This window comes from Patella vulgata, chromosome 6, assembly GCF_932274485.2.
Source record: "Patella vulgata chromosome 6, xgPatVulg1.2, whole genome shotgun sequence".
In the NCBI taxonomy this organism is placed as follows: domain Eukaryota; kingdom Metazoa; phylum Mollusca; class Gastropoda; family Patellidae; genus Patella; species Patella vulgata.
This window is the reverse complement of record NC_065884.2, coordinates 20,560,992-20,587,810: the sequence shown is the minus strand read 5'-3', so window position 1 is coordinate 20,587,810 and position 26,819 is coordinate 20,560,992. Positions and strand designations below refer to the sequence as shown.

At 37.0% G+C, this 26,819-nt stretch overlaps 1 protein-coding gene and 1 long non-coding RNA gene across 2 annotated transcripts; both read right to left on the bottom strand.

The window, feature by feature from the left end:
- Nucleotides 1-702: 702 nt before the first annotated feature.
- Nucleotides 703-6,671, bottom strand: LOC130013199 (uncharacterized). Its single transcript, XR_008788558.1, has 5 exons — nt 6,553-6,671; nt 5,609-5,748; nt 4,936-5,090; nt 3,356-3,442; nt 703-2,568 (listed from the first exon to the last, which is right to left on the bottom strand). It is a non-coding gene; the product is annotated as an uncharacterized LOC130013199 (long non-coding RNA).
- LOC126823417 (matrix metalloproteinase-9) lies at nt 6,669-26,819 on the bottom strand. Its single transcript, XM_050552251.2, has 8 exons — nt 26,363-26,819; nt 17,542-17,624; nt 15,613-15,779; nt 14,526-14,601; nt 11,448-11,599; nt 10,075-10,344; nt 9,629-9,724; nt 6,669-6,940 (listed from the first exon to the last, which is right to left on the bottom strand). Exons 1-8 carry the CDS (start codon nt 26,462-26,464, stop codon nt 6,669-6,671), a joined length of 1,218 nt encoding a protein of 405 aa, XP_050408208.2. The 5' UTR covers nt 26,465-26,819.

Sequence of the window (26,819 nt, the reverse complement as noted above, 5' to 3'; positions counted from 1 at the left end):
ACATTTGAGACACCCCTGGTAACCCTACATTCCAAATTAGACCGAAAAATAATCAATGTCCAAAGTATGATAATATATTTTATAAAGCTAATCTTCACCTAAGCGATGCAACTTCAGATTCCGGTCTCTGTGTTTTTAAAGATGAGTTTTGAATATTTATCGAATTTTGGTTGACGATTACAGATAATTGTTATGAAATCTCTATTGACTTCTTAGAGTATCAATTATGATCTGATGTGTATGAAATTTGTATAGCAGCTGGGACGAGTTGGTGAAACTGTGTATTACTAGCCCATGCTTAGGAAGGTTATAACTAACACGGAAGTTGTCCGCGGAGAGCTGCGTTCAGATATTGAGCACAATGCTCGAACTGAGTCATTTCGGGACTAACATATGGTTTAATTTTATTTCAATAATTCGCTTGCGATGGGGGTCTGTTAGCAGTGGGAGGAAACCGGAGGACCCGGAAAAAACCCACATGGTTGGACAGGTAACCTACTCCTTGTCACGTACAACCGGGGATTCGAAACCACGCCAGTTGACTCAATGACAGGCCTTACGATACAGCGCGCGAGTGCTAACCATTCGGCCATCCAACCCCCCGATGGTAGAAGGACATTGTTCTAGTTAACAGATCAATCAAGGCTTCTTTGTGTGCACGTTTCAGTTCGGGGGGGGGGGGAAGCAATAATAAAAAGTTCATTCTGTTACAATGATATTTACTACATACAATTTAAAAATCAATACTGGAATGTACATAGTGTTTTTTTTTAAAAAGCAAATCTAAACAACATAAAAATATTACAAGACTATTAAGTTCTATAAATACATTAGAGTTGTATATTTGAGCATGTTGGGATTGTGATGATAATATTATACAAAAAAGAAACAACGTTTAATCAAGTAAATTCACTAATTCAAAAACAGGCCTTGGGATTTTTTTTTATAGAATTATGATAGTTCGCTATAGCAATATGATTAAAAATCAACACGGATCAGTTTGTCCTATTTGACGCTGCACCACCATGTATGTGGGAGAAGGCTAGATCGGCGACGGTCCTGCACATTTTAGCACATATGACGTCATATGTTGATTGTGGGTTAGGGTTCGGGTTAGGACCTGCAGATTTCGTCAAGTCTCGAGATGGAAACAGGGCTAATGCTAACCCAACCATAACCTTGGGCAAAGCCTAACCCTTACCTTAACCCTAACGCGCAATCCACATATGACGTCATATGTGCAGGACCATCCCCGATCTATCGTTCTCCCACAATATGTTATAACGTTCAGAAACAAACAAAACGAAATTGTAACTGAAATTTATCCACATGGTAGACTATTGAATTTAAAGATACAAAAAACATTAAGGGAACCGTTTTGATGATCTACAAATTTTCACACGACCACCATTATTATCAGACATGCAAAACAAAGAGTGGTCGAATAGTGGAGTTGTCTAATAACGCGAGAGTAATGCGCGTGCTAAGATAGCAACGCCAAGTTGAGCGGTTGACAACTCGTAATAATTGTTTGATTTTTTATGACTTATTCGGAAATTAGAGTTAATAAGTTGATATTCCCTCGTCATTACTTTCAGATAAAAAAAAATACGTTTAGAGGGTCGAACGGGTGCTCTAATTGTGCTTTGGTATATCAAGAAATTTTTAAAAGCTCGAAAATCTTGGATACGGTACTCTTAATTAAGAAGCATGGATAAAGGTCCTTTTCACTCTCGGGTATGTTGTTTTTCCTGACGAGGCTTTAAACAAGACAAATTAGTGTGTACTGCGGTGAATTTTCTTTTCTTATTTTTCAGTTTCTCACTAACTTATTAATTTAGACCATTTCTGATCTTACGTCAATAAAGCGCGCTATTATTACTGTTTATTTACATTAAAAGTACTTACATCGGATTTCCTACAACGAACATACAAAAGATAATAACCAATCCATAGGATTAGGGTCTTAATGCATCTTGAAGTCCTCCAATGCCGGGATGCACATGGAATAGTCTATTATGATTATAGGTGGGAATAAATTATGATTACCAAGATTCAGCTTATATTTTTACAATATCATCACAGCACAGCTAGCAATAATTCCCTGGTGTGAAATCGCCAATAATCACTGTTGAGACTACATATGCGTATAAAATGGTCCTCGTCGTAGATCAACTGATCTGAACATTGAAAAGTTAAGACACGTTTTTCGATTGATCTGGATTATTTTTGTTTCATCATTGGACGGGTTCAATGAAGTCACGGCTATAAATGAATGGTGAATGATACCTCTTTATTCAAAATGGCAGACACTTCTTGACATTCAAGTATACTCTCGCTCGTCGATCCCATGGTGCCGATGAAAGTGAGCGAGATCCAATCCAACATGACATACACAAGGCTAACTAAAAACATATGAAACGTATAAATTGTTGAGAGTTTTCTCCCCTTCTTGGTTGAAAGATCTTTGGTATACCAAACACTGAATTAAATCATGTGAGCTGATATGTAATTAAGGATATCACTATCATCAATAACTGGGATACATATGCTGTTAATTTGGACGAGCTGAAATTATAAAAAAATATATTATCATTCAAAAATAACACAGAAATGATCAGCTTTCGTTACCTCCGAAGTCAATGAGAAGTGTTGTCTTTCATATAGACATAGTAAGTACACCCTACCTCGTTGACAACACTCTTCACTATAATAGCTAAATGGGACATGATTCATACGCCGAAAGAGTTAAACTACTAATTGAGGACACGCCCTTATTCAATGTGACATACGGTACCAATCACAAACCCTTATTCAACATGAGATATGGTATCACAAACCCTTATTCAACTTCACATACGGTACCAATCACAAGCCCTTATTCGGCCTGAGATATGGTATCAATCACAAATTCTTATTCAACTTGACATACGGTACCAATCACAAACCATTATTCAACATGAATGGTAGCAATCACAAACCCTTATTCGGCCTGAGATGTGGTATCAATCACAAACCCTTATTCAACGTGACATACAGTACCAATCACAAACCTTTATTCAACATGAATGGTAGCAATCACAAACCCTTATTCGGCCTGAGATGTGGTATCAATCACAAACCCTTATTCAACGTGACATACAGTACCAATCACAACCCTTTATTCAACATGAATGGTAGCAATCACAAACCCTTATTCGGCCTGAGATGTGGTATCAATCATAAACCCTTATTCAACGTGACATACAGTACCAATCACAAACTTTTATTCAACATGAGATATGGTAGCAATAACAAACCCTTATTCAACACGAGATACGGTATCAATCACAAATCCTTTATTTATTCAACTCACCTGCTGTGGCAACCATTTTGTACCCAGACCGGAACTCCCTTTTTCGGATATCCATCTGCTACTGTTTTACCCAACATAACCGTATGACTGCAACAAACAATCAAAATCAAAATATTAATGCTAAGAATACATCATGTGACACGAAATGAGAAATGGCATATGGTGTTCTATAAAGTATACATACCCTGGTTCGTCCACAATACTAGCCTCTGATTTAGAATCGTATATTAAAGATACATTATGTAAGATTTAGATAAAGAACTAGCCATTCTTGCTATAATAGTTCGAAAGTAGATGATGTAAAATGAATATTAGCCTTTGATAGGGTGACCCTGCACTCTAGAGAAAGTTGGTCTCGACACGGCTAAATGTGCACGCTTCAGTTGCGTGTCTCGAACTGATTTCTGACTACCCCGCACTCTCTTTGAGTCGATAAATAGCCACCGCACGTGCAATTCTCTACAAATATATCAACTATTACAGCCGTAAAAAATCTATTGTTGACGATTTTGAATAGCAGTAAAATTTAGCGTCTTGGTTATTACAGCAGCTTTAGAAATTACGTTTGTTTTATTTTTTAAATTGCTTTATCATTAACTGTACCGTTAAGAGCGGCTTCTTTTGGTTTAGTACAAATACTATCTCTGAATCACTTTCTTTAGCAGGAACATGATACTAGCAGTAGTTTCATTTTACTTTTACAAGTTTCTTAAAACAATTGTTGAGTTGTCTAAAGTGCTTATTTCTAAATTCAATTTCCTTGTTCTAGCTTTCTGTTATGTTTCGTAAAAAAGTAGTCTTGATTATCCCGACCTGTCAATCAGACGTAGAATGGTCGATAGACTGGTTAAGCGAGACTAATTTCAAAATAAGGGCACGTAACCTATCTTTTACTCAAAAGTGTCTGGATGTTATGGACGACACTTGGAACCAGTTTTCAGTCTATTATTTATAGATGATTAATGGTCATAGCTTATTAAGTACAACATAATCGTTTATTTAGTGACTATAATTGTGTGAAACTGATTTGAGGCTTGGCATATATATAAATATTGTGGCGTAATTGTCTAGATATTTGGAGATATTTATTTATGGTGGGTCACCCTACCTTTGAGGGTTTGACAGATGTGTGCAATAATTTCAACCACAGTACTGGTTGATCGAAGCTAAGTCCCGGTCCTCCATATTTGATTAAATCAAAGTATGCTGAACCATTCTAATCTACTTAATATCGGAGAAATCTGATGCCATCGAGAGTTGATTAAGGCCTGGATCAGTTAATTAATGTCTAATTAATACTTTAGAAAACATTTCAGGCCTAAAGAAAGACCTGCATCTTGCATAATGCATGTTTAAACTCGGGGTTACTTGTAAAGGTAGATTATCGTGTAACGTAGTGTAACTTAGAAGCATAAATCTACTAATAACACTGTTGTCCCTGTCTAGTGGAGTTTGTTTTTTCTGCATCCTGCTGGATCTAATTTTGTTCAAAGAGTGAGAGAAAGGGGGTTAAACGTCCCCTCAACATAATTTAGGTCGAGAAACCAGCATCTGTGTCGTCCATGTCTTAAGATATTTACCTGTCAGATTTTATGAAATAAACAGCACCATCATTCCATGTTGTAACTAGACCAAAGCTAGATAGATCAAGCAACCAATAACCTTTAGATGCATAAGATATAATACTTCTATCAGCGTACATTCTCTCAGGATCCCAGCGCCAAAATCTCTGCATCTGAATAACAGTATCCACAAATACTACAGTTTATTCAAAATAATATATATTTAGAATAATTAGGTTTTAACTTTCTGCAGCAACCGGACTAGTGTAAACAACCAAATGTCATGCAGTGTGACATGATGAACATTTTGTCCTGACAGTGGCTCTACGGCCTACTCTTTAACGTGCTGCCAATTGTATAATTTGACTCCATTTTTGTCCCATCCAAACTACTAGACGATTTTTCTTTCCAGGCCGACTCCTCCATTGAGCATCATCCTGGTAAATCCAGACGAACTCTGCTGGTCATCACTGGGATCGAGCCAAAGTATTATGTAATACACAAATTTTACACACTATTTTGTGAAGGGGATCAAACATTCAATCACGCTATGTTCCAGATTTCAAGGACAAGTTTTTTCTTTTTACTTCGTTCCAAAACTGAGACAGGATTTTGAAACTTACGTCAACATGTAGCATATGTTAAATATATGGGAAAGCATTCTATATGTATGCATACAATATATACTTACTCCAAACATATATATTATATTATTATTGTTGTCTACAGAAGAGAAGACGCCTATAGGAGATTCAGGTAAATCCTGTACATTAAACATAGTAGGATATTTCTCATCTAAAACATAACCATTAAACTTCCACACACTATTACCTACAAATACAACAAAAAAACTTATCCCACTTTAAACCTAACAAGTCACAACTATATTATACTTGAGAAAAAACACAATTACGTTACACGTAAGAAAACACAGTCACATTACAATGAAAATGAAATGAGGTTTAACGTCCTACTGTTCTGCTCCTAACCTGGGCTAATGAAGAGAATAAACAAATTTACATTGCACTTGAGAATAAACAACTTTACATTGCACTTACATGTATTACAATAAATTTCTTGAAACCTATATGCATGTTCTTTGTTTAAAAATATTTTATGTAAAACTTTTTGCTACAGAACAGAGTAAAGGATCGCACTGAATTAATTGATGGGCAAATTCGACTACTGATGGGGCATATTTTTTATACTTTCGTTGGCCTTCACTACATGAAGATCTAACTGATTACAGTACGAGATCGCGTCAGGGATCATGCGAGCTGCTTTTGCTCCTATGTCGGTGTTTTAAGAGGGTATTCGGAAATACAACTTTTTCTTTGATTTATTTCCTATGCTGAGAATGTCTACCCATAGTTCCCGGTGCCAGACGATAAGAACTCGACTCAATGAGCCATTTGATAGGCTAATCCCTCACATAAACCACATCCCGGGTTATTTGTCAACTCTTCTAGGTCCTACTGTAGTGAAGACAAGTAAACGATATTTCAAACTACAATAAATTAAACGACTAGGATCAGCATTTTAATAGATTGCAAAATCTGTGGTCACTGATGTTGCTCTTTAAGGATATAAAGAGAATAGATGGCGATATTAAATATTTATGTGAACTATATTTACCTCTAAACATAAATGTACTTGAACCGTCAGGTAATGTAATAGCAAAATCAACACCTATAGGTGAACCAGGGAATACGTCCTGTAGTGATCGTGGTATAGCCATAACACCACGTTTATCATTTTAATAGATTGCAAAATCTGTGGCCACTGATGTTGCTCTTTAAGGATATAAAGAGAATAGATGGCGATATTAAATATTTATTTGAACTATATTTACCTCTAAACATAAATGTACTTGAACCGTCAGGTAATGTAATAGCAAAATCAACACCTATAGGTGAACCAGGGAATACGTCCTGTAGTGATCGTGGTATAGCCATAACACCACGTTTATCAGCTAACTCTATTACTTTATCATTATATATACCATACGTTCTTTTATCTGGTCCTAAAATATATATATACAGTTTGTAACATATAGCCCCATATACATTTTATCTGGTCCTAAACCATATATCCCATATACAACCATATACATTGTGTCTGGTCAAAAAACATACGCAATTTACATGCCCACAGAAGATGAAATAGGATGTATTATAGTTCAGTGTGAGTAAATATATTTCAGCTATTAAGAAGTAAACATTGCTGAACATAAAAGTATTGTCGTGTATCTTATATGTATGGTTTTAAGGGGGTTTATGTCAACTGGGAGCCGCTGACTTCAACTGAATGCATCTGGAAAGGGTCAACCTGGGCGCCTCTTACAACTCAGTTGATGCCAGTTGCCCATGTTTAACCTTCTGCAATTCCCTTCATTTAGTGACAACCAGTTGTCATCCTTGGCAATATATAACAGATGCACCAATACATTTGCAAGTTTTGTTTAAGGAAGTATATAAATAATTTATAATCTCTACAGACCTATCTAAAGTTTGTTTAGTTCATAATTCAATCTCTCATTCAACTTTAACGTGTTCATGATGCATCACGTATTTTTGAAGGAGACTCAGGGTGCGCCCGGTTAGAGCTTGTGACCTTGAGGAAATCTGCAGGTGGCCTTCGTAAATACAACTGACCGAGTGAGCCCGGGTCCTTAAGCTCCAGTCTGTAGACCGAGTTATCTAACCCTATAGGATTTCTTCATTTGCGCAACGACTACAGGTAGCCACGGTGGTTAAGTGGGTAGGACGCTGGCTCGTTAGCCTGGAGGTCGGGGGTTCGCTGTCGGCGTTGGCTGAGAAAGTTTATCGGAATTTCTCGGCGTGGTTTCCCTTTGTCTGTGGTGCAGGACGGGAGGGTATGACAAAGACAGCTGTCTAGTCGTTCGTATGGGAAGAAAACCGAAGGTCCCGTGTACACATTGATGTGCACGTAAAAGATCCCTTGTCAGTTGGAATTCGATATAAGAGTATGGCGTATGCCCGTCTTCATTAGCCCAGTTGGAGCAGAACAGTGGGACGTTAAATCCGATTTCATTTCATTATGCAACGACTACAATTAAACAAATGGTTTTCTTTAGTAATCGTATATAAGCACCAATACCCAGATTGAGATCAGGGTGAACCTGGCTATGATCCAGAATAAAAACTAGTAAAGAACCATATGGTTATACAAATTACAGTAGAACTATGTAACTTTATCTGGCTTTAAAACAAATAACATTTGGTACTATATAAATCATAGTCATTATATCTACTTTCTTACGATTAAACTTTACAAATTCATCGCTTGATAGGTATAATAAATTACATAGATAACGTTATATATTGATGTGTATATAATCTACATTTCTCTAGTGACTATGTTCTTGCGATTAAACTTTAAAAGAAAACATCACTTGAGACGTATAATAAATGACATAGACAAATAATATATTGATATGTATGTAATTTATATCTACATCTAGAAACACATTCACAGCCACCCTTACATAAATCAAAGACATAAAGGAATATCTGACTGACATTAATAATATAATCATGAAATGATTAAGAGACCCTATATTGGTTATAACAAACGCTTCAAATATTTTACTTTATTCAGGGAGAGAGGTTTACATGGGCTAATCCTGTTCCCCAATCCAGAGAGAGAGAGAGAGAGAGAAATGCGGATTAACGTCCACTCGACACAAACTAGGTCATTTCGGGACTAACATATGGTTTAATTTTTATTTCAATAATTCGCTTGCGTGTAAGGGGTCTTTAGCAGTGGGGGGAAACCGGAGGACCCGGAGAAAACCCACGAGGTTGGACAGGCGACCCTACTCCTTGTCACGTACAACCGGGGAATCGAAACCCCGCCAGTTGACTCAATGACAGACCGTATGATACAGCGCGCGCGTGCTAACCATTCGGCCATCCAACCCCCCTAATCCAATTCAGATATCCTAAATAAAAATATTGTTTTAAAAAATAAACAATGCACATGAATCAAGCAATTTTGCTTTAAATATATATATAATAGCAACCTTGAAAACTTGTCGTCACTAAGACCACTTGAGTATCGGAAAAACTACTTGACCACCTCACGCAGAGGGTGGATTGAAGGTATCTGATTGGCTTATACAAAAATCAAATTCCAACCATTAAACGCATCACACTGAGAGGAAAGTTGTGTTTAATATAATGTCTGTACGACCTAATTACCCTTGATTGACGAGGTCACAGGTGGTTTCTCGTGTATTCGAGAAGAGTGTCAAGACAAATGCAACCAAAGCATCCTTTATGAGTTGTTAGATCTATTACTTAAGGTCTACTCCAGATTTGATCAAAGTTCACGAGATGTAAACAGAGCTAGCGCTAACCTTACCCCAACCCTAACCCACAATCTCGTCAACAGTCACGTGCCCTAATCTTATTTACATATCAGCCGCCTTAACGAAATCTGGAGGTTGCCTTAAGAAATAGATCAAGCCCTTTGTGAGTACCTGTCAGCGACAACGTCTGACCTTACCTAGTGACGACTATACAGTAACGAACACGCTTCAAATGCTTAACAATCTTTACTTTTACTATTTTGTATGATTGATATTATTGAATTTGTGTTTTAGCAAAGTGAACTTTTCATAATATCTCTACCCCATTAGATTTGAAAAGAAAATGTATTTTTTTTAGGAAAGATGGACAAAACTTACCCCAGACAACTGCTGTAAATAAATTATGACAAACAGGCACTGGTGGTGGTGGTGTTGGTTTTGGGGTTGTACGTGGCTTCCATCCTGATGGTGCACCTGTTTAAATTCAATGCTTAATTAACCAAAAGGTGTGTGAAAAGTATCAACGGAAGCTAAATAACTGCATTACGTTAACTGTTACATTGTATCTCATATTAATCAAGATTATTAGTACGTTGGAACAGGGTTTAATTAATCTTAACAGTCAATCAAATTTGAAACCATTAAATAAACAATGCTTCATTGGTGTACAAATTCATCAAAAATATACGATGGGGTAAAAAACAATTATCATCATAACCTAAATTCGCATTAAAAAAAGTAACTGAAATTGGACTAGATGTTAAAATCGTTCGCGTCACAGGTTAGTCCAATCAGACAGCAATTAACAAGTGCAACAGGCTTACCGTACAGTGATTGTATTGCCTCGATGTCATCTTCATGTAACTCATAATGTCTTTGAGAATTAACATAATAGGCGCTCATCAGTGCAGTTGGTACTCGAGAATGATCTAGACCCAAGGAATGGCCGAATTCATGGGCAGCTATTAACTCTAAATATTTCTTATCTTTATCTTCGCTATCTATATCCGCTGTCCATTTTTCATCATTATCAAAATGTGCATCACCAGATATTGCACTGCCACCTGGAGGGAAGGCATGAGCTAAAACAACTCCTGAAAAATAACCCACAATCTGAATTTAGGATTCAAGAATACAACCCTAATTTAAGCATTTCATATTCGAGTATTACAACCTCAAACTTAGGAATGAGCATGTGCTGTTAGTGGTCGTTATTGCTGAACTGACCACCAGCCTTCTGTGGGTGCATACATGGAAGATGGTCTTTGTTGATAGTGAAAGGGAAATGCTCCGTCCGCGGATGATTGAAAGGGAGACAACACTTATGGGAAGGCTTTAGGCGGCGATACCCTTCTATGTATGACCGAGGGGGAATGTGGAGACGGTTAAACGCTAGATGATCAGTCTGTGGACTCTCTGTTGACTCTCTGTGGATAATGGGGTGGGGATTACCCTTCCGTGTTTGCTAGACTTGAGAAGGCCATGGCCTTCTGAGGAGATTATACCCTTTTGTGAATATTCCAGAGAACAATAAACCACCTTCAAATGCTTTATATATAGATGGGCACGCTTCTATAGATACTTGGGAGTCAGATGGACTTTCGTGCAAGCCTAAGAAAAAGATGTCCTAGTGCGGATTCTAAAAGTTGCTGATGGTCAATTTAGGAAGTGCTAATTCTTTGCAAACATCAATATCGTGAAATTCTAATCTATATAAGGAATATCAGTCCAAAAATGGTTCATTTCCGTTCAGTATTTACAAAGACATGGGAGATGACACGTCAGTCGATGCTTGTGGGGGGATGACACGTCTGTTGCTGCATGACACATCCGTTGATGCTTGTCGGGAGATGACATATCTGTTGTTGTCTGTGGGGAGATGACACGTCTGTTGCTGCTCGTGGGGAGATGACACGCCTGCTGCTGCTTGCTTGTGGGGAGATGACACACATGTTGCTGCTTGTGGGGAGATATTTAAAGGAAGAAGTTAACCATGATATAGATGGTGGTATTGAAAATGACACTTCGTAGGTTGCCTGACAGGGGTATGGTATTTATGTAGTTGCTTGAGATGGAGATACATTTTATTATAATGTTTGGGAGGGACAAGCCCCTTTTGGGATGCTTGAAAAACATATGATTCATCTGTTGACTCTTGAGGGAGAGATTAGATAATCCGTGGGAACATGATACTGACCTGTACGTCCTCGACTTGGACCATCGAATGGACTTTCATCGCCATGGTCGAGCCGCACAAACTGTATCTCAATATCTACATTATCTCGTTGTTCTACAAATTCTAACTGTGACACCTCCTCCCATATACTAAGAGCTTTTCTAAATGATGACCTGATTATGATAAGAATACGATGATTACAATATTAATCCGAATCAATGTCTAGTAGTTCGATAGTTCGAGTTTGATAACATTCGTTTCGTTAAAGGAAAAGGAACGCAAAAGGAGGCAGACCACCATTAAATTTCATCATCTCGGTACCCACGAATTGTAGTTCGTCTATTTATAGCAATTCTCTCTCTCTCTCTTTTCTCCCCTTTTGCATGCCCATTTGTGTTGATTTTTTGGTCTAGAATGGACGAAGAGGGTTTGAATTAACATTTTCTGCCAGGTTTTGGTAAATATTCATGATTTTGAGGCGGAAGGATAAGAGGGTTATCAGGTTAGCTACGGCGATATGTACGGCAACTAGTTACATGTTTTTAGTATGCTTCTTCAAGTTTGTGTATCTCAAAATTTTGGTGGTCAACCTCATACAAATTTTAGTGCAAAGACATGACCATTTGTTCCTCTGTCTGTAGTGAAAAGCATTCATCCCAACGAAAATTTGGGGAAAAGTTGGAGGTGGGCAAAGAGGCCAGAATTAACATTGAAGTCAATGGGGAAATTAATGGTGGTCTGCCTCCAAAAGGAAAACACGAGTTATCCCTTTATACAACTGAATAAAGTGACGGGTGATAACAGATAAACGGGCGAATTTCTGCTCACTAATAATTCCTTCGAAGACCAAAAGTTGTTGTATGGGACTGTGAAAGGATATCTGACAATTCATAAACAAAATTGACTCTCGCTAGATAAGAGAACATGAAAGAAAAATAGAAAAAGTTCGTGCATTACCATGTTTTTATAAGTATAGAATGAATAAACACCCGTGAATGTACGGACTGTTTCTATTTTTCTCGTGTTCTCTTATCTAATGACATGCAATTACTTTTTTGAATTGTCAGATATACTCTTACAGTCTCATATAACAACTTTTGGTCTTTGAAGGAATTTTTAGTGAGCATAAATTCGCCCATGTATTTGTTATCACCCGTCACTTCAGCCAGTTATATAGAGGGATAACTCGTGTTTTCCTTTGGCGTTCGTCACTTCCTATTGTTGAAACATTGATTATTCACCTATCGTAGCAATGATCTCTGTGATAAAATAATATTTGGAACGTGTTTAACCAGTTCTATCACATATGTGATAATGACTGGCACCAATATTGTCCTTTAATATCTTAGTTCTTACCGTTTATTATATAACCCGGAAGTACTAGTTTTCTTTGACACTGTGCTAAATGGGTCTTAATTTTTTAATTGTTTTATTTTTGTTCTGGTTAGCAACTGGGGAACAGAAGGTGGCGATGTTTGACAGCCAACACATAGCTTTACGTTGGGCGCTTGAGAGGGGAAAAATTTTGCTTGATCGAGACCTCCCCCCCCCCCCTTGAGAGGAAAAAGTGTGCTTGTGCGAGACCTTCTGTGCCCCCCCCCCCCCGGGCCCCCTCCTTTCCAAATACTGTTCATATCTAGATGATTCAGTTCTGAGGAATCAAAAATCTTTTTAAGGTCGTTGGACCATTTTGTCATACTGTCATATGGGTTAGTGACATAGTATTACAAAGTAGTCATATCATTTACAGTACAGTTTTTAGTTTAATCCAATGTAACTTTCCCTCCGCTTCGGTATTGCCCTTACAGATGATATTCCAAACATGGGTCTCATAGACTCATAGGGCCCTGTGGCGGCGTACCGGCTGCACCCCCCCCCCCTTCCTCTCGCGGGGCCTGTCTTTACGCATGCAGTACACATGCCCCTAGTTTGTAGTATTGTGCAACAAAGATCTATATGAATTGTGTATCTTTATTGGTTTTCTAGTTTTTAGAATACCGGGTGGTGGATGTATATTGTTATCTATTTTTATACATATATATCAAACTAATTTTCAAGAAACATAAAGTACCACTTGGGAACTAGCTGTGTGGAATTAATTTCAAGACTAACAATGAAATTACACGAAATTGGCCGAATCAATCCCCACAACCATTTAAAATGTTTATAACCGAGAATCTGATGCCAGGCGATCATAATTAAATATATTTCTGGCATGGTTCTTTATTCTTGTTTAATGGTTTATATATTATCGATGAAATGTGTGATAAACAAATTCTTTCACTCCAGATCAGGCGATGTTATTCTGCAGCAGCTAGTATTGAATTCACAATTTTACTATATATATAGGAGTAGCGGTGGCTCAGTGGATAAGACGGTGGCTCACTGACCAAGAGTTTCCCCCTTGTCAGTGAGTGCAGCGCGGGGAAGGGAGGGAGGACAATGTCTAGTCGTAAAAGAACCCTTGACTGTCCGGGATAAATTATTCCAATAGCAGACTGCATGGTGTAAGCCCATCTTCATTAGCAGAGTCGGTGCCGAATTGTAGGTCGTTAAACCCAGTTTGTTTACTCCACCAACGACTTATCAATCGCGGCATTACCATGGTCCGCAGCACGCCATTGCTATCTTTGACCTAAAACAGTTAAATAACATCAAAGGGCGTGTCTCTGTGACTCCACGTGTCAACAATCTGTGACTTTGTAGACCCTATAGTGACTGACGTCATTTAACGCGGTGACCAAGGCGCCCGATGTTATTTATATCTGTTTAAGCCACAGGTATGGTAATATTATTATTGCTCTTACCACGCAACCAAGAATACTGTTGGAACGTCATATCCAAATGATTGGATTCAGAACTGTAAGAAAATCTTAAGTATAGTATACACGGAATCGCGGTTTTTCGTCTCATCCAAGTAACTAGACGCTTTTACTAGTTAGACCCTCTGTCATGTACTACTCACACCAGGCTCCGTGAACACCAGGATTGAACCGGAGACCTCCTGGTTATTGAGCCAGACACATACTCACACAGCCGCCATGGCTCCACATTGTTTATGAAATGAACGAGATAGTAAAGTATTTATTTCAGTCGTACCTTTGTTTATCTATAGTAACTTGGTTGGTATATCTGGTAACATACCATTTTAACTTTTTTGTTCGCCATCTGTCCGCTTAAAAAAAGAAAAAGAGCGAAATCAGTTGGTATCAGGCATTATTGCAAATCTATTTTAAAGGGATTTTCTTTAAGCACACCGACGGTGCTTGGTGACGAAAATGGATCATGGGACAAGGTGACCTCTCCTTTCCTTTCCAGTATCGTAGTGATTCTCAACCAGTGTGTGCCACGAGATCTTCTTAAGTGTGCCGCGGAATTTTGAACGGCATACTAAGAAAATGCGAAAACCCACGTGATCCCAACTGAGTATTCACTGGTGTCTACTGCCAAGTTCATAGTTATGTTTTTCTTTATTTAGTTTGAGCCATTTTATGTGTTTATGACTAGTCTCTGTCTACGGTTGTATGTCGTCTGACTTACCATGTTTTTATTTTGTAAAATTCAAATATTTTTCATATATATTTAGCCAGATGTGCCGCTATTTTGTCAGGTGTTCCAAGGTGTGCCGTTGGCTAAAAAAGGTTGAGAACCACTGCATTATCAGGGCTGTCTTGTGTAGCATTATTTCTTGATGAATTCGTTTACTTTTTCACTTTTGATTGCGCTTGACCCTTATCTAAACCATAAAATTATTATGTAAAATTCGTTCGACTAGTAAGTGAGCCGTAATGTAAGTAATGAGTTGGGTGTTATTGGGAACTGTGCTATACTATCATCTACCCTTTCTTTTATTACAATTTATAGCAACAAAAAGCGTGTAAATTGGTTATATCTCGGTTTACACTCTAGCATTGTGGATAAACTACTGTATGGAGGTATTTAAAGTGTTCTATTATCTCTAGCTAGCAATCTTTCCATATAATAAAAAATACACGACTGTTAATGTTTAAGAAAACACATAGCCGGATTGTATGTCAAGTCATATTTGATAAATCACGCTATCAATCAATCTGAGTTATTTTATTTAATAACACAAACCATCTTTGTAACAAACACATTATCTTCACAGACCAATAAAGAGAAGAAATTAAGAATACATAAGCTAGATTGTTGAGTCAGAACTTACCAAAAACTTTATATTCGGCTGGTTTAATTCTATTAGAACTGGTAGTTTTATCTTCTACTATTACAGGTATATTATCAGCTACACCACAGCGAGGTGTCATCACAAACTTTAATGTTTCAGTATCTAATACCCCAGTCCTCGGAATATCATGATATTTCTGAAACTTACTGTAAGATATAATACACATATGGTCATAAACAGTGAAGATAGTATATACGTGTAGTCATAAGGATACTATACACATTTAGTTATTACAGATATTATACTCATGTATATCATAACGATATAATAAATATGATATTTGTGATTGTAATAAAGCTTCGATGGGTAAATTGTGAACGCAGGGATGACTTTACAATCCAAAAATTGCGTAATTCGATAGGGCTCTTCAAAATCAAAAGAGTTCATGTGTATCGCGTTCAGAAGATCTTAGGAAATTGAAATTCAATTCTGCGATTTAATATAAAAGTATTCTAAATTTGGATAAGGTTCCTCCGTATCTTTAAGGAACAATTCCACACGGTTTGAATGAACAAATAATTTTGAAATGTTAAAGGGGCATTATTTAAGATTTAGATGATGAACTTGTCGTTCTCGTTATAATATTTAAAAAAAATAGATAATGCAAAATGAATATATTGAAAATTTCATTCAAATTAATTGTAGTTGTAGTTTTAACAAGATGTGTGCATTGATCGTAACCACTGTCTGGTCATTCGAGTCTTAACTTCGTTTCTCCAGTTTTAATTTAAATCATTAAATGGCCGAACTGTTCTAATCTACTTAAAATCGGAGCATCGAGATTTGATTATGGTCTTGTCATGTTAATAAATGTCTAATTAATAATTTATATAACATTTAAGGCCCAAAGAAAGACCTGCAATAGGCAGATTCGGCGCTTGCATAATGCCTGTATAACAATATAAAAAATCAACTGTAAAAAAATATTCCGGAAAATGACAAATCGACTTCATAAAGGAAGGATCATGACACAACTTTCTATTTAGTTTGACGTGTTGTGTTATTTTAGAAAGAGGGTATCTTTATACTTTTATAATACTAATTACACAGATAGAGCCTATATATTTAGATATCAAAGATCTGTTGTTCCATTCGACTTTTGTACCGCCCAAAAATTGAAACATGCCATCCTAACAACTAAATTCAACATTTCCTTTTGATATTTATGAGAGAAAATTTAATCGTTTTCATTTTTCCCATTATTTTACATAGAAATGAAATGAAATAGGGTTTAACGTCCTACTGTTCTGCCCCGACTGGGGTAATAAAAACCGGCATTACTAATAAAAAATAACACGTCAGATAAACCTGATTTTACACTTTAATTCAACCCAAATCAAAGGGCATTAGCGTCTTAACGGAGCTAAATCGCTATTTTTTGGCACCTAGAAATGGACACATATTGGCCGCAACGCGTATAATGATGTATTTCGAATGTATATAAACTAATTTACATTCAATCGTTTCTGTTTTTACTGTAATTTCTAATCAGTTATGTTCGGCGAAATACGAGAAGAGCCCAAATTGAATGGCAGTCTTTGACGTCTGGTTATTCCAGTCCACAACAATAGTATTCTCATGTGTGAGATGTGTTTAGCCTCGTTTATTGAGTTGGCACGTGATTCAATTTAAAGTTTTCATTTTGTCTTAAATATTGGATATCAGAAGCCTATCCTTTCTCGGTAAGATAACTAAATCAATGTTGATTTATACTGACCAATAAGTCGTGTTTGCAATGTCGAAAACTGTGGATGATATTGAGTTAGACTTGCCTCCTTTAAATTCAAGCATGTAGTAGAGAACCGTAAGAATAGAAGTCGGTTCGTTAATATCGCAGAGGCCTGTTTCGTGCCCATCTCATTCTGAATCATTCATATTAATGGGGAATGTTTTAAAATATTAACTTACATAAGACCTTCTTTGATGCGTTCGTCTTTGCTTTTCAATTCCCAATTGGTTTCTAAAATGTACCCATATTTACTTAAATAACCCTAAAAATAAATCAATAATATGTTAATACATATATAAATCACAACAGAAACAGTTGAGGAATTGCTACTATGTAATTTACGTTATCATATTCAACTCCCAGGGTGGGGGGGGGGATCAGTGCATGACGGAGGGTCTGGTAAGGCACGGTGTCTAGTCGTTTGGATGGTGGTAAGAAACAGTCTGGTTATTTGTTGGTGTGCAGGTTAAAGAACTCTTGACAATTGGAATTCGATGAAGGCGGAAACGCCCATGTCCGGGCAAAATTTCCCTCATGGTACACTGCATGGTGTACGTCCGTCTTTATTAACCCCGAATGGTGCAGAAAAATAGGACATTAAAGCCCATTTCATTTCCTAGTGGCCGATATTCCAGACAAATAATCGAAAGAATAAGATGAGGTCACGATAATACACCCATTGTACACGAAGGGTTTAACAACAGATTTAACAATTTAACAGTATTCTCAAGTTTTTGTGTTTTAAAAAAAAAAAAAAAAATTGTTTTTTTTTCTCAAGAAAGATGAGTCAATGATCTTGTGTGTGTTTGCACTGAGATACAGAACAGATGTAAATATCATCAGCAGTTTGTTTATATACATGATATAGGTATAGTATACATTATCAGTAGATATAACTGACACAGACATAGGTAGGTTACAATATCCCATAACTCTTAAGGTTATAATACAATGAGATACCTTTTAACGTTTACCCCGTTCGAACTACAAACTTAAATTGGATTGAAGCAATTATTTATAAAATCATCATTTCACACTACAAGCGAATCTTATCCATGGTTCAGAGGGTACGTTCGATCCTGGTGTTAGGTCTAGAATGTTCCTCGAGAACTCCCGGTAGTTGAAAGTTGATGAGAAGTGGGGTAATAAATTACAATAAGATATATCTTCATTAACTCAAGTACAAGAAGGGCAACATGAAATAGGGTTTTGACGTCCTTCTGTTCTGTACCGATTGGACTAATGATGGCGGATGGGGTAACATCCTCACTAACACAAATACACTAATATAAAGAATGTTATAGTATACTATCATTATTAGATTACAATTAGTGATGTAATATGTAACAACTAGATGCATCTTCACTAACACAAGTGATGTAATGTGTAACAATTAGATGCATCTTCCCCAACACAAGTAGTGTAACGTGTAACAATTAGACACAGCTTCACTAACACAAGGAATCCGGGAGAGAAGGTATTCTCATAGTTTTTGGCTATTATATATCCACTGTGCACAATGACTAGTCAGATAAGTGATATCCCGTCAGTTGAAATTAGAGGGGGGGGGGGCGAATGGTTAGCACTTGCGCGCTGTATCATAAGGCCTGTCATTGGGTCAACTGGCGTGGTTTCGAATCCCCGGTTGTACGTGACAAGGAGTAGGGTCGCCTGTCCAACCTCGTGGGTTTTCTCCGGGTCTTCCGGTTTCCTCCCACTTCTAAAGACACCTACGCGCAAGCGAATTAGTGAAATAAAATTAAACCATATGTTAGTCCCGAAATGACCTAGTTTGTGTCGAGTGAACGTTAAACCCCATTTCTCCTCCCTCTCTCTCTCTCTCTCTCTCTGCTGTATTATGTTTGTAGTTTGTATGGCGATTGATGCGCCATCTAGCTTAAACAAGTAATCGAGTTGCATGTACAATTAAATTATCTCTCAGTGGAAACATTAATGATTTACAATGAAATGACATGATTGGTTACGATGTAATTGATATATTATATATACTATATGTATATCACATCATCTTTTATACCTATAATTTTGTTTATTTATGTAATCTCCGCAATTAAAACTGTCTTGGGTTTTTACCTAAAACTCACAATAACATCAGTTAAAGAAAAATATATGTGGGCGGTAAGTATTTGGGTACAGTAAGTACTTATTAACTTATATCAGTCAACACATTTGTCGTAACTAGATTTATATATATATAGTAGAATGGTTAATCAAAGCTGCTCTTCGGTAATTAAAGATGGAAAAATAAAAGTACATTTTTATGCTATCGCGGTGAAAACGTTAGCATAAAAATGTATTTTTTTTTATTTTGCCATCTTTAATTTCAATTATATATATAGAGATCACAGAGTTATACCGTTATATCACTATTGCTGTGTTTACCTGTTGTAGCGTATAATATACGACATATGGGGATAGAATGGAGTTTAACGTCTTGTCGAGACTTTCTTGGGTCATTCTAAGACTAACATACAGATATATTGATTTCTAGTGCGCAATGCCGGGATCGCGATGATTCCATGTACTAGACAGGCGCCACCTGACAATTAAAAATTGGGCTTGTCATATCCCGAAGGCTGTTCTCGAGTCTAGATTTCTAACCAAACAACCACCGTGGACCGCTTCTCATCTTGTTGTTAATAGGAGCCATGTTTTCCCGAAATAAAAACCGTAAGGCTCCCCCAATTCATGTAAAATCGACAGGAAACTTAGCATGCTTGTTCCTTGGACAATTTCGCATCGAATGACGGACTTCAATTTTTTATGACGTCACAGTTACAAGGCGGCTGTGATGATGTCATACTCGGAAACAGGTCCACAGTTTGCTACATAGATAAGTGTCATAATTATCTACCCAACACAATCCACCCATTTGCAGATAAGGATTATCCATATTGTCAACGACAGTAATTGATAATCACCGGAACAAACAATTTAACTATGATATTTGTTATAATTTCTCTAACTTTTAGGTGGGGGATCACGTGGCTCAGTGGGTAAGACGCTGGCTCCCTATAGCCTGGAGGTCGGGTGTTCGATCCCTGCATTGGCCGAGAAAGTTCATCCAGATTTTCCGGCGTGGTTCCCCCTTGTCAGTGATGCAGGACGGAGGGCCTGACAATGACAGCTGTCTAGTCGTTCGGATGGGACGAAAAACCGAGGTCCCGTGTATATATTGGAATGCACGTAAAAGATCCACATGCAGTTGGAATTCGATATAAGAGTAGGCGATAGTGCGGCTGCCCGGGCAAAATTTCCCTCATAGCACACTGTATGGCGTATGCCCGTCTTCATTAGCCCAGTATAGGAGCAGAACAGTAGGACGTTAAACCCCATTTGATTTCATTTCATTTCTAACTTTTAGGTATAAGTATTTCAACTTTATGACCTTATTAATGAAAGTCAGATTTTGATATTCATATAGGGTCATATCTTTTAAAATAGCAGCTACAGTTGCAATGATGGATTGACAGAAATATGGTTGCGTTGACAGCCGAAACGGGTTACTTCCGGTGTTTAAAAAAAACTAGAGCGTCCAAAAGATTTATCAAAGTGATCAAGAGCAATAACTCTAGCAGTCGTTATCGGAAATTGCTGAAAATTAACGAACTTTTGTCACTTTTGCGTTCCATGGCCGTCAACACTGTGTATAAAAGCATTAGGATAATAATTTTAGCCCATAGAGCGTACACAAGCTGGACCGACGTGGGCGTATTAAAACAATTTTCAATGTTTAAATATTGTCAATTAGGATTTTGCCCATTTTCATTGCCACCCTTCTATGCATAGGTAACATCAACCTGGTATGCAATATGTTCCATTAGGCAATTGTTTTCTGGCACCACTCCATCACTCCTTCGACCTCCACAGACGTATTATTTCCCAATTATTAAATTAGGTCAGTTAAATACCTAATATACAACCGAAGACTTTAAACACTTCAACTGAATGTTTAGAAGTTTGAACTCCTAGAAACTTTCTCAATCCGTAATGATAGACACGATTTCTGAATTTTTTTACATAACGGTCACATTGAAGTGAACACTTTATGTAATTGCAAATATTTTATTTTGAATGAACTGTTATCTGATGATGGGCGTCGCCAGGAATTTTATACACATAGGAGTACATTTCACAGACATGTAAAAATTGAAAGTTTACTCAAGTTTGACGGAGTCATTTCATGCACTGTAAGGGCGACATGACCGAAGTGCAATAAAAATATATTCATTTGTTCAATTCAGTCAAAAAACATACAAAACAATAAAAAAAAACACAAAAAAAACGATAATGGCGTTTCCGCGTTTCCGTCAAATTCCAACTATTACGAGTTATTTACTTGAATTCCAACGTACACAGAGTCTCGGTTTTTCAAAAAATCCGAACGACTTTACGCTTTTCATAGCTGCATTATTGTAACGGCACCACAGTTTGCATGGAAATAAGTAATATGTTACAAATAGCGAAGAGTGGAACACTGAAATACTTACCGAATAGTTTTTCTACATTTTCAAGGTGACGTTTAATCCCGTGTGTGTTCTAATTCTGGTTTGGGGGACATTTTAAAAATGACAGAAATATCGCATAGCCGTTGGATTTTATTAAATTTATGAATTTATGTGGTACGGTTTAAGCTATGTGCAGTACAGTTTGGGTTCAGTTTAATTAGAAAGTAAGGGAATAATTGACCAGTAACATTTTTGTCATCAAATGCCTACAAAACTTGCTCAAAGGAAGTCTTTAGAACGATCAACTACTGTGGCTGGAGCAAGACTGAAGACATCAGTAGTGTAGGCATTTCTATTCGTTACTAAGGTGAAACTACCTGAAGTATTTATAAGTGACGTCACCCAGCTTTTGTTTATTTCACCTTTTGATGAGAGACAATTAATATCATGAAATGTTCTCATTATTCATATATGCAATCTCTGAGGGGTTGGATGGCCGAATGGTTAGCACGTGCGCGCTGCGCTGTATCATACTGTCAACTGGTGGGGTTTCGATTCCCCGGTTGTACGTGACAAGGAGTAGGGTCGCCTGTCCAACCTCGTGGGTTTTCTCCGGGTCCGTCGGTTTCCTCCCACTGCTAAAGACCCCTACGTGCAAGCGAATTATTGAAATAAAATTGAACCATATGTTAGTCCTGAAATGACCTAGTTTGTGTCGAGTGGACGTTAAACCCCATTTTTTTCTCTCTCTCTCTATATATGCAATCTGATCCTTTGTTTTAAATCAATATGAAAGTTTACATGTTTAGTACTTAAATAGTTGTGTATCTGGATAAATAGTGAATTTGTTATATAGCATTGTCACTTTCATTGTTAAATAGCAACGTCTCTTTACATGATAAATATCTTTGTCTCTTTTAACTGTTAAAAAGTATTTTCTCTTTAATTGATAAATATTGTCTCTTTAATTTTTAAATGGTATTGTCTCTTTAATTTTTAATATTATTTATTGTCTCTTTAATCGTTAAATATTATTCTCTGTAGTTCTTAAAAAGCACTGTCTTGTGATAAATGGGTGCAAATTAAATGTATATTTTTTGTCTTCGTTATGCTATCTTCTATACCGTCTTTAAAGGATGTTTCAATGACATTACATTCTGTTCTTTTGCGACGACCAAATGATATTGTGTAATGATTTTCCAGTTAGTATTGAAATGGCGAATACTTATATTGATTTTATCGATTTCAGCATGTAATACGTCATTTAAGAAGGATAATTACCATTCAGTACATATTCTACTCATATAAACCATTTTATTTGTGTTTATTTGTCTTCAAAGCCACTGGTCGTCATTTTCCTATTTGTTCCGGACAATATCAAATTTTCCACGGCTTTTCACGCTAAAGCATATTTAAATTGATAATTTAGCATTTAATTAAACATACATTAATGCAAGAGCTAAATCTGCCTATTGCAAGTCTTTATTTAGGCTTCAGATGTTACAGAAATTTTTAATTAGACCTTTATTTTGACGACAAACTTAAAATCAACTCTGTAGACCCACGGATGGCTTGGACACAGTTTGGATTTAAACAGCCTCGTCCATTTAAAGGACAATATTGGTGCCAGTCATTATCACATATGTGATAGAACTGGTTAAACACGTTCCAAATATATTTTTAACACAGAGATTATTGCTACGATAGCTGAGTAATACAGGTTTCCCGTATTGGAAGTGACGAACGCCAAAGGAAAACACGAGTCACGGCTCTATATAACTGACTGAAGCGACGAGTGATAACAGATACACGGCCGAATTTCTACTCACTAATAATTCCTTCGATGACCAAAAGTTGTTATATGGGACTGTAAGAGGATATCTGACAATTCAATAAAGTAATTGAATGTCATTAGATAAGAGAACACGAGAAAAATAGAAATAGTCCGTATATTCCCTTGTTTATATTCATTCTATACCTTATAAATACATGGTAATGCACGGACTTTTTCTGTTTTTCTTTCATGTTCTCTTATCTAGTGGCAGTCAATTCTTTTTATGAATTGTCAGATATCCTCTCACAGTCTCACACAACAACTGTTGGTCTTCAAGGGAATTATTAGTGAGCAGAAATTCGGCCGTGTATCTGTTATCACTCGTCGCTTCAGTCAGTTATATAGAGCCGTGACTCGTGTTTTCCTTTGGCGTTCGTCACTTCCGATACGGGAAACCTGTATTACTCAGCTATCGTAGCAATGATCTCTGTGTTAAAAGTATATTTGGAATGTGTTTAACCAGCTCTAACACATATGTAATAATGACTGGCACCAATATTGTCCTTTAAAATTAAATCAATAAATGGCGGACCAAGCTAACGTTTACCGTTACTCGCTGATGTCACAACCGGAAACTGGTGATGAAGCCTGCCAAGCGAGGCTACCATCGCCCATTGAGCATGTTACTTGATAATCGAGAATATGTGGGTGGAGTTATCGCTTGTCAATCAAACGATCGCCAATTCTCATAGACGGTGAAGACACAATTGATTGCTATTTCTAGTCCAAACAACTTTTAACAGTGACAATTCCGTTCAGAACAAAGTAATTTGACTGAAATTTTCAACATTTTCTTTTTTGATGATGTATTTTTGAATTATTATAGCAAGAATGAGCAACTCTTTAAGAAAACAAAATCAAAATACCAATGGTATATTATATGTCCTGTTGTATTAATAAGAGTTATATCAAAAGATTTTAGAGATGCTTCTTCGATCGTCCACTTCCACCTGAGGTGATATCGTCTGCAGGGAACATCAAATGTTGAGAAATTCTCAACTCAACACAATCTTTGTAAACTTTGAACGAAACTGGGCCATTTTTGGACTGATATTCCTTCCAGCGGTTCAAACAGAAATTTCGCATAGGAGTTGGGTTTAATCAAATCATATAATTATGCGGTGAGGTTTCACCTTTATTTCAATGGGAATTGGTTTATTATATGTTAAGGGGGGGGGGGGGGGACCGAATGGTTAGCGTGCGCGCACTGTATCATAAGGTCTGTAATTGATTTAACTGGCGTGGTTTCGATTCCCCGGTTGTACGTGACAGGGAGTAGGGTCGCCTGTCCAACCTCGTGGGTTTTCCCCGGGTCCTCCGGTTTCCCCCCACTGCTAGGCGAATTATTGAAATGAAGTTGAACCATGTGTTAGTCCCGAAATTACCTAGTTTGTGTCGAGTGGACGTTAAATCTCTCTCTCTCTCTCTCTCTCTCTCTCTCTTGTAAAGTTATGTACAGTACAGTTTGGGGTCAGTTTAATTGGAAATTAAGGAAATTCTATTCCAGTAATTTTTTTGTAGTCAAATGCTGTAGCAAGGCGGAAGAAATCGGGAGTGGGGCTATTTCTAACCTTACGTGCGGTGGCGTGGGACAACTTTTGAACTTCGACAAACCATAGCCGAGTTTCGGTATGTTTTTTGTATTCCAAGAGAAACCATAGCTGAGTTTTGGTATGTTTTTTGTATTCCAAGTTTAACGTCTATACCTACTTTCCATTTTCACATGGCTGTTTTTGTGCGCGAGACAGGTGGGTTGATCAGTTAAAAGAATGACTTTTTTAATAGTGTATTTACATAACAACTTATTAACATTTTAACGTTTACATGGTGCATTTTCTCCTCTTTATTTACATTTGGTTTGTCTTTGTTCTATACATGTACTGTTTGTTCTATTATATGTTTTGATGCTGGGTTTATCTATTAACATTAAAGAATGTACATAAAATCAGCTGCATTGTAAATTGTCCTAGATCTTGATTTATTTTTATACTATTACTGGTCCATTTATCTCTAAGTGGGTCTTTAAATAAGCTTGTTTTAATTCATATACACTGAGACATGCACTGTTAACTCGTGTTCATACATATATAGGGCCCAATCAATAATGGCGCAACCAACATTATACTAATAGAACAGACGGATCGACCCCACTTCTAGAATTCAACATTTACGAAAGGGAAACCTTATATTCGGAGCCTAATAGCCGATGGTCCATTATTGTAGGCCCCACCTTCAACGTCTCGCGCATATCTAACCTATATACATGCTGTAACAATTGCATAATATATAATTTTAATCACATGATTGACGTACATATCGACAGTAATCTACACCGTGTGTATAATAGTTGTCTGTATACAGAACAACAATCTATAATTTGATGAACATATCTAGCAGACGAACTATTTCCGACGTCTGCTTTAATGAGATTATTATCAACATTGGACTGTGATGAAATTAAGCACCGCGGTATCGAACGATAGACTGCAATACAAAATGTAATGTTGTCAATACTATCCTGGTTTCGGAGTCAACGAAGCGTTTCATTATAGCATTAACGTATTACGAATTTAACAAAAGCGTTACTATTATTATACACTACATAGCTGCAATTCGACACCCCTTTATATAGACAAACTCATAACAAAACACGTCAAATATTTATCATTCCCTGTAAGAAATAAGGTTCATACTTACGTATATATTGATATGTCGAATGTGGTTTATGGGCAGCGATGATATAAGGCTAGTATAAACAAAGGATATTATTAATACCCGTATATCCATTCTCACTTCCATATTATTATTATAAATCCAATTTAATCACATGAACTATAAAGAGCACAAACACATAACGTCTACATACTACGTTCTTTTGATATACCGTCACGTGACTCACAGTCAAATCATTCGCTATAAAGAATACGGTGAAGAGAACTACGCACGATAAAGCGACGATTGAAGAATGGTAGAAGCCGTCTGCTAATAGTGTTATGAGATATTTTAGTGGCGATTGAACTTTCTACCGCCCTCTCATATCTGACTTCCTGGCCTCATTTCAGGAAGCTGGGAAAATTTCAAATAAATTATAGCCTAAATATGACTATCACAGGCTGCTGAATTCAAACGGCCATGAAACAAATGATACATCTCT

What these genes read in the sequence shown, in the direction of transcription:
- LOC126823417 (XM_050552251.2), bottom strand. Translation starts at nt 26,464, where the DNA reads ATGGAAGTGAGAATGGATATACGGGTATTAATAATATCCTTTGTTTAT. An exon ending in CGCATCAAAGAAGGTCTTAT is followed by an intron (nt 15,780 to 17,541) that starts GTAAGTTAATAT and finishes TATATCTTACAG; the next exon opens with TAAGTTTCAGAAATATCATG. An exon ending in AGCCGAATATAAAGTTTTTG is followed by an intron (nt 14,602 to 15,612) that starts GTAAGTTCTGAC and finishes TCTTTTTTTAAG; the next exon opens with CGGACAGATGGCGAACAAAA.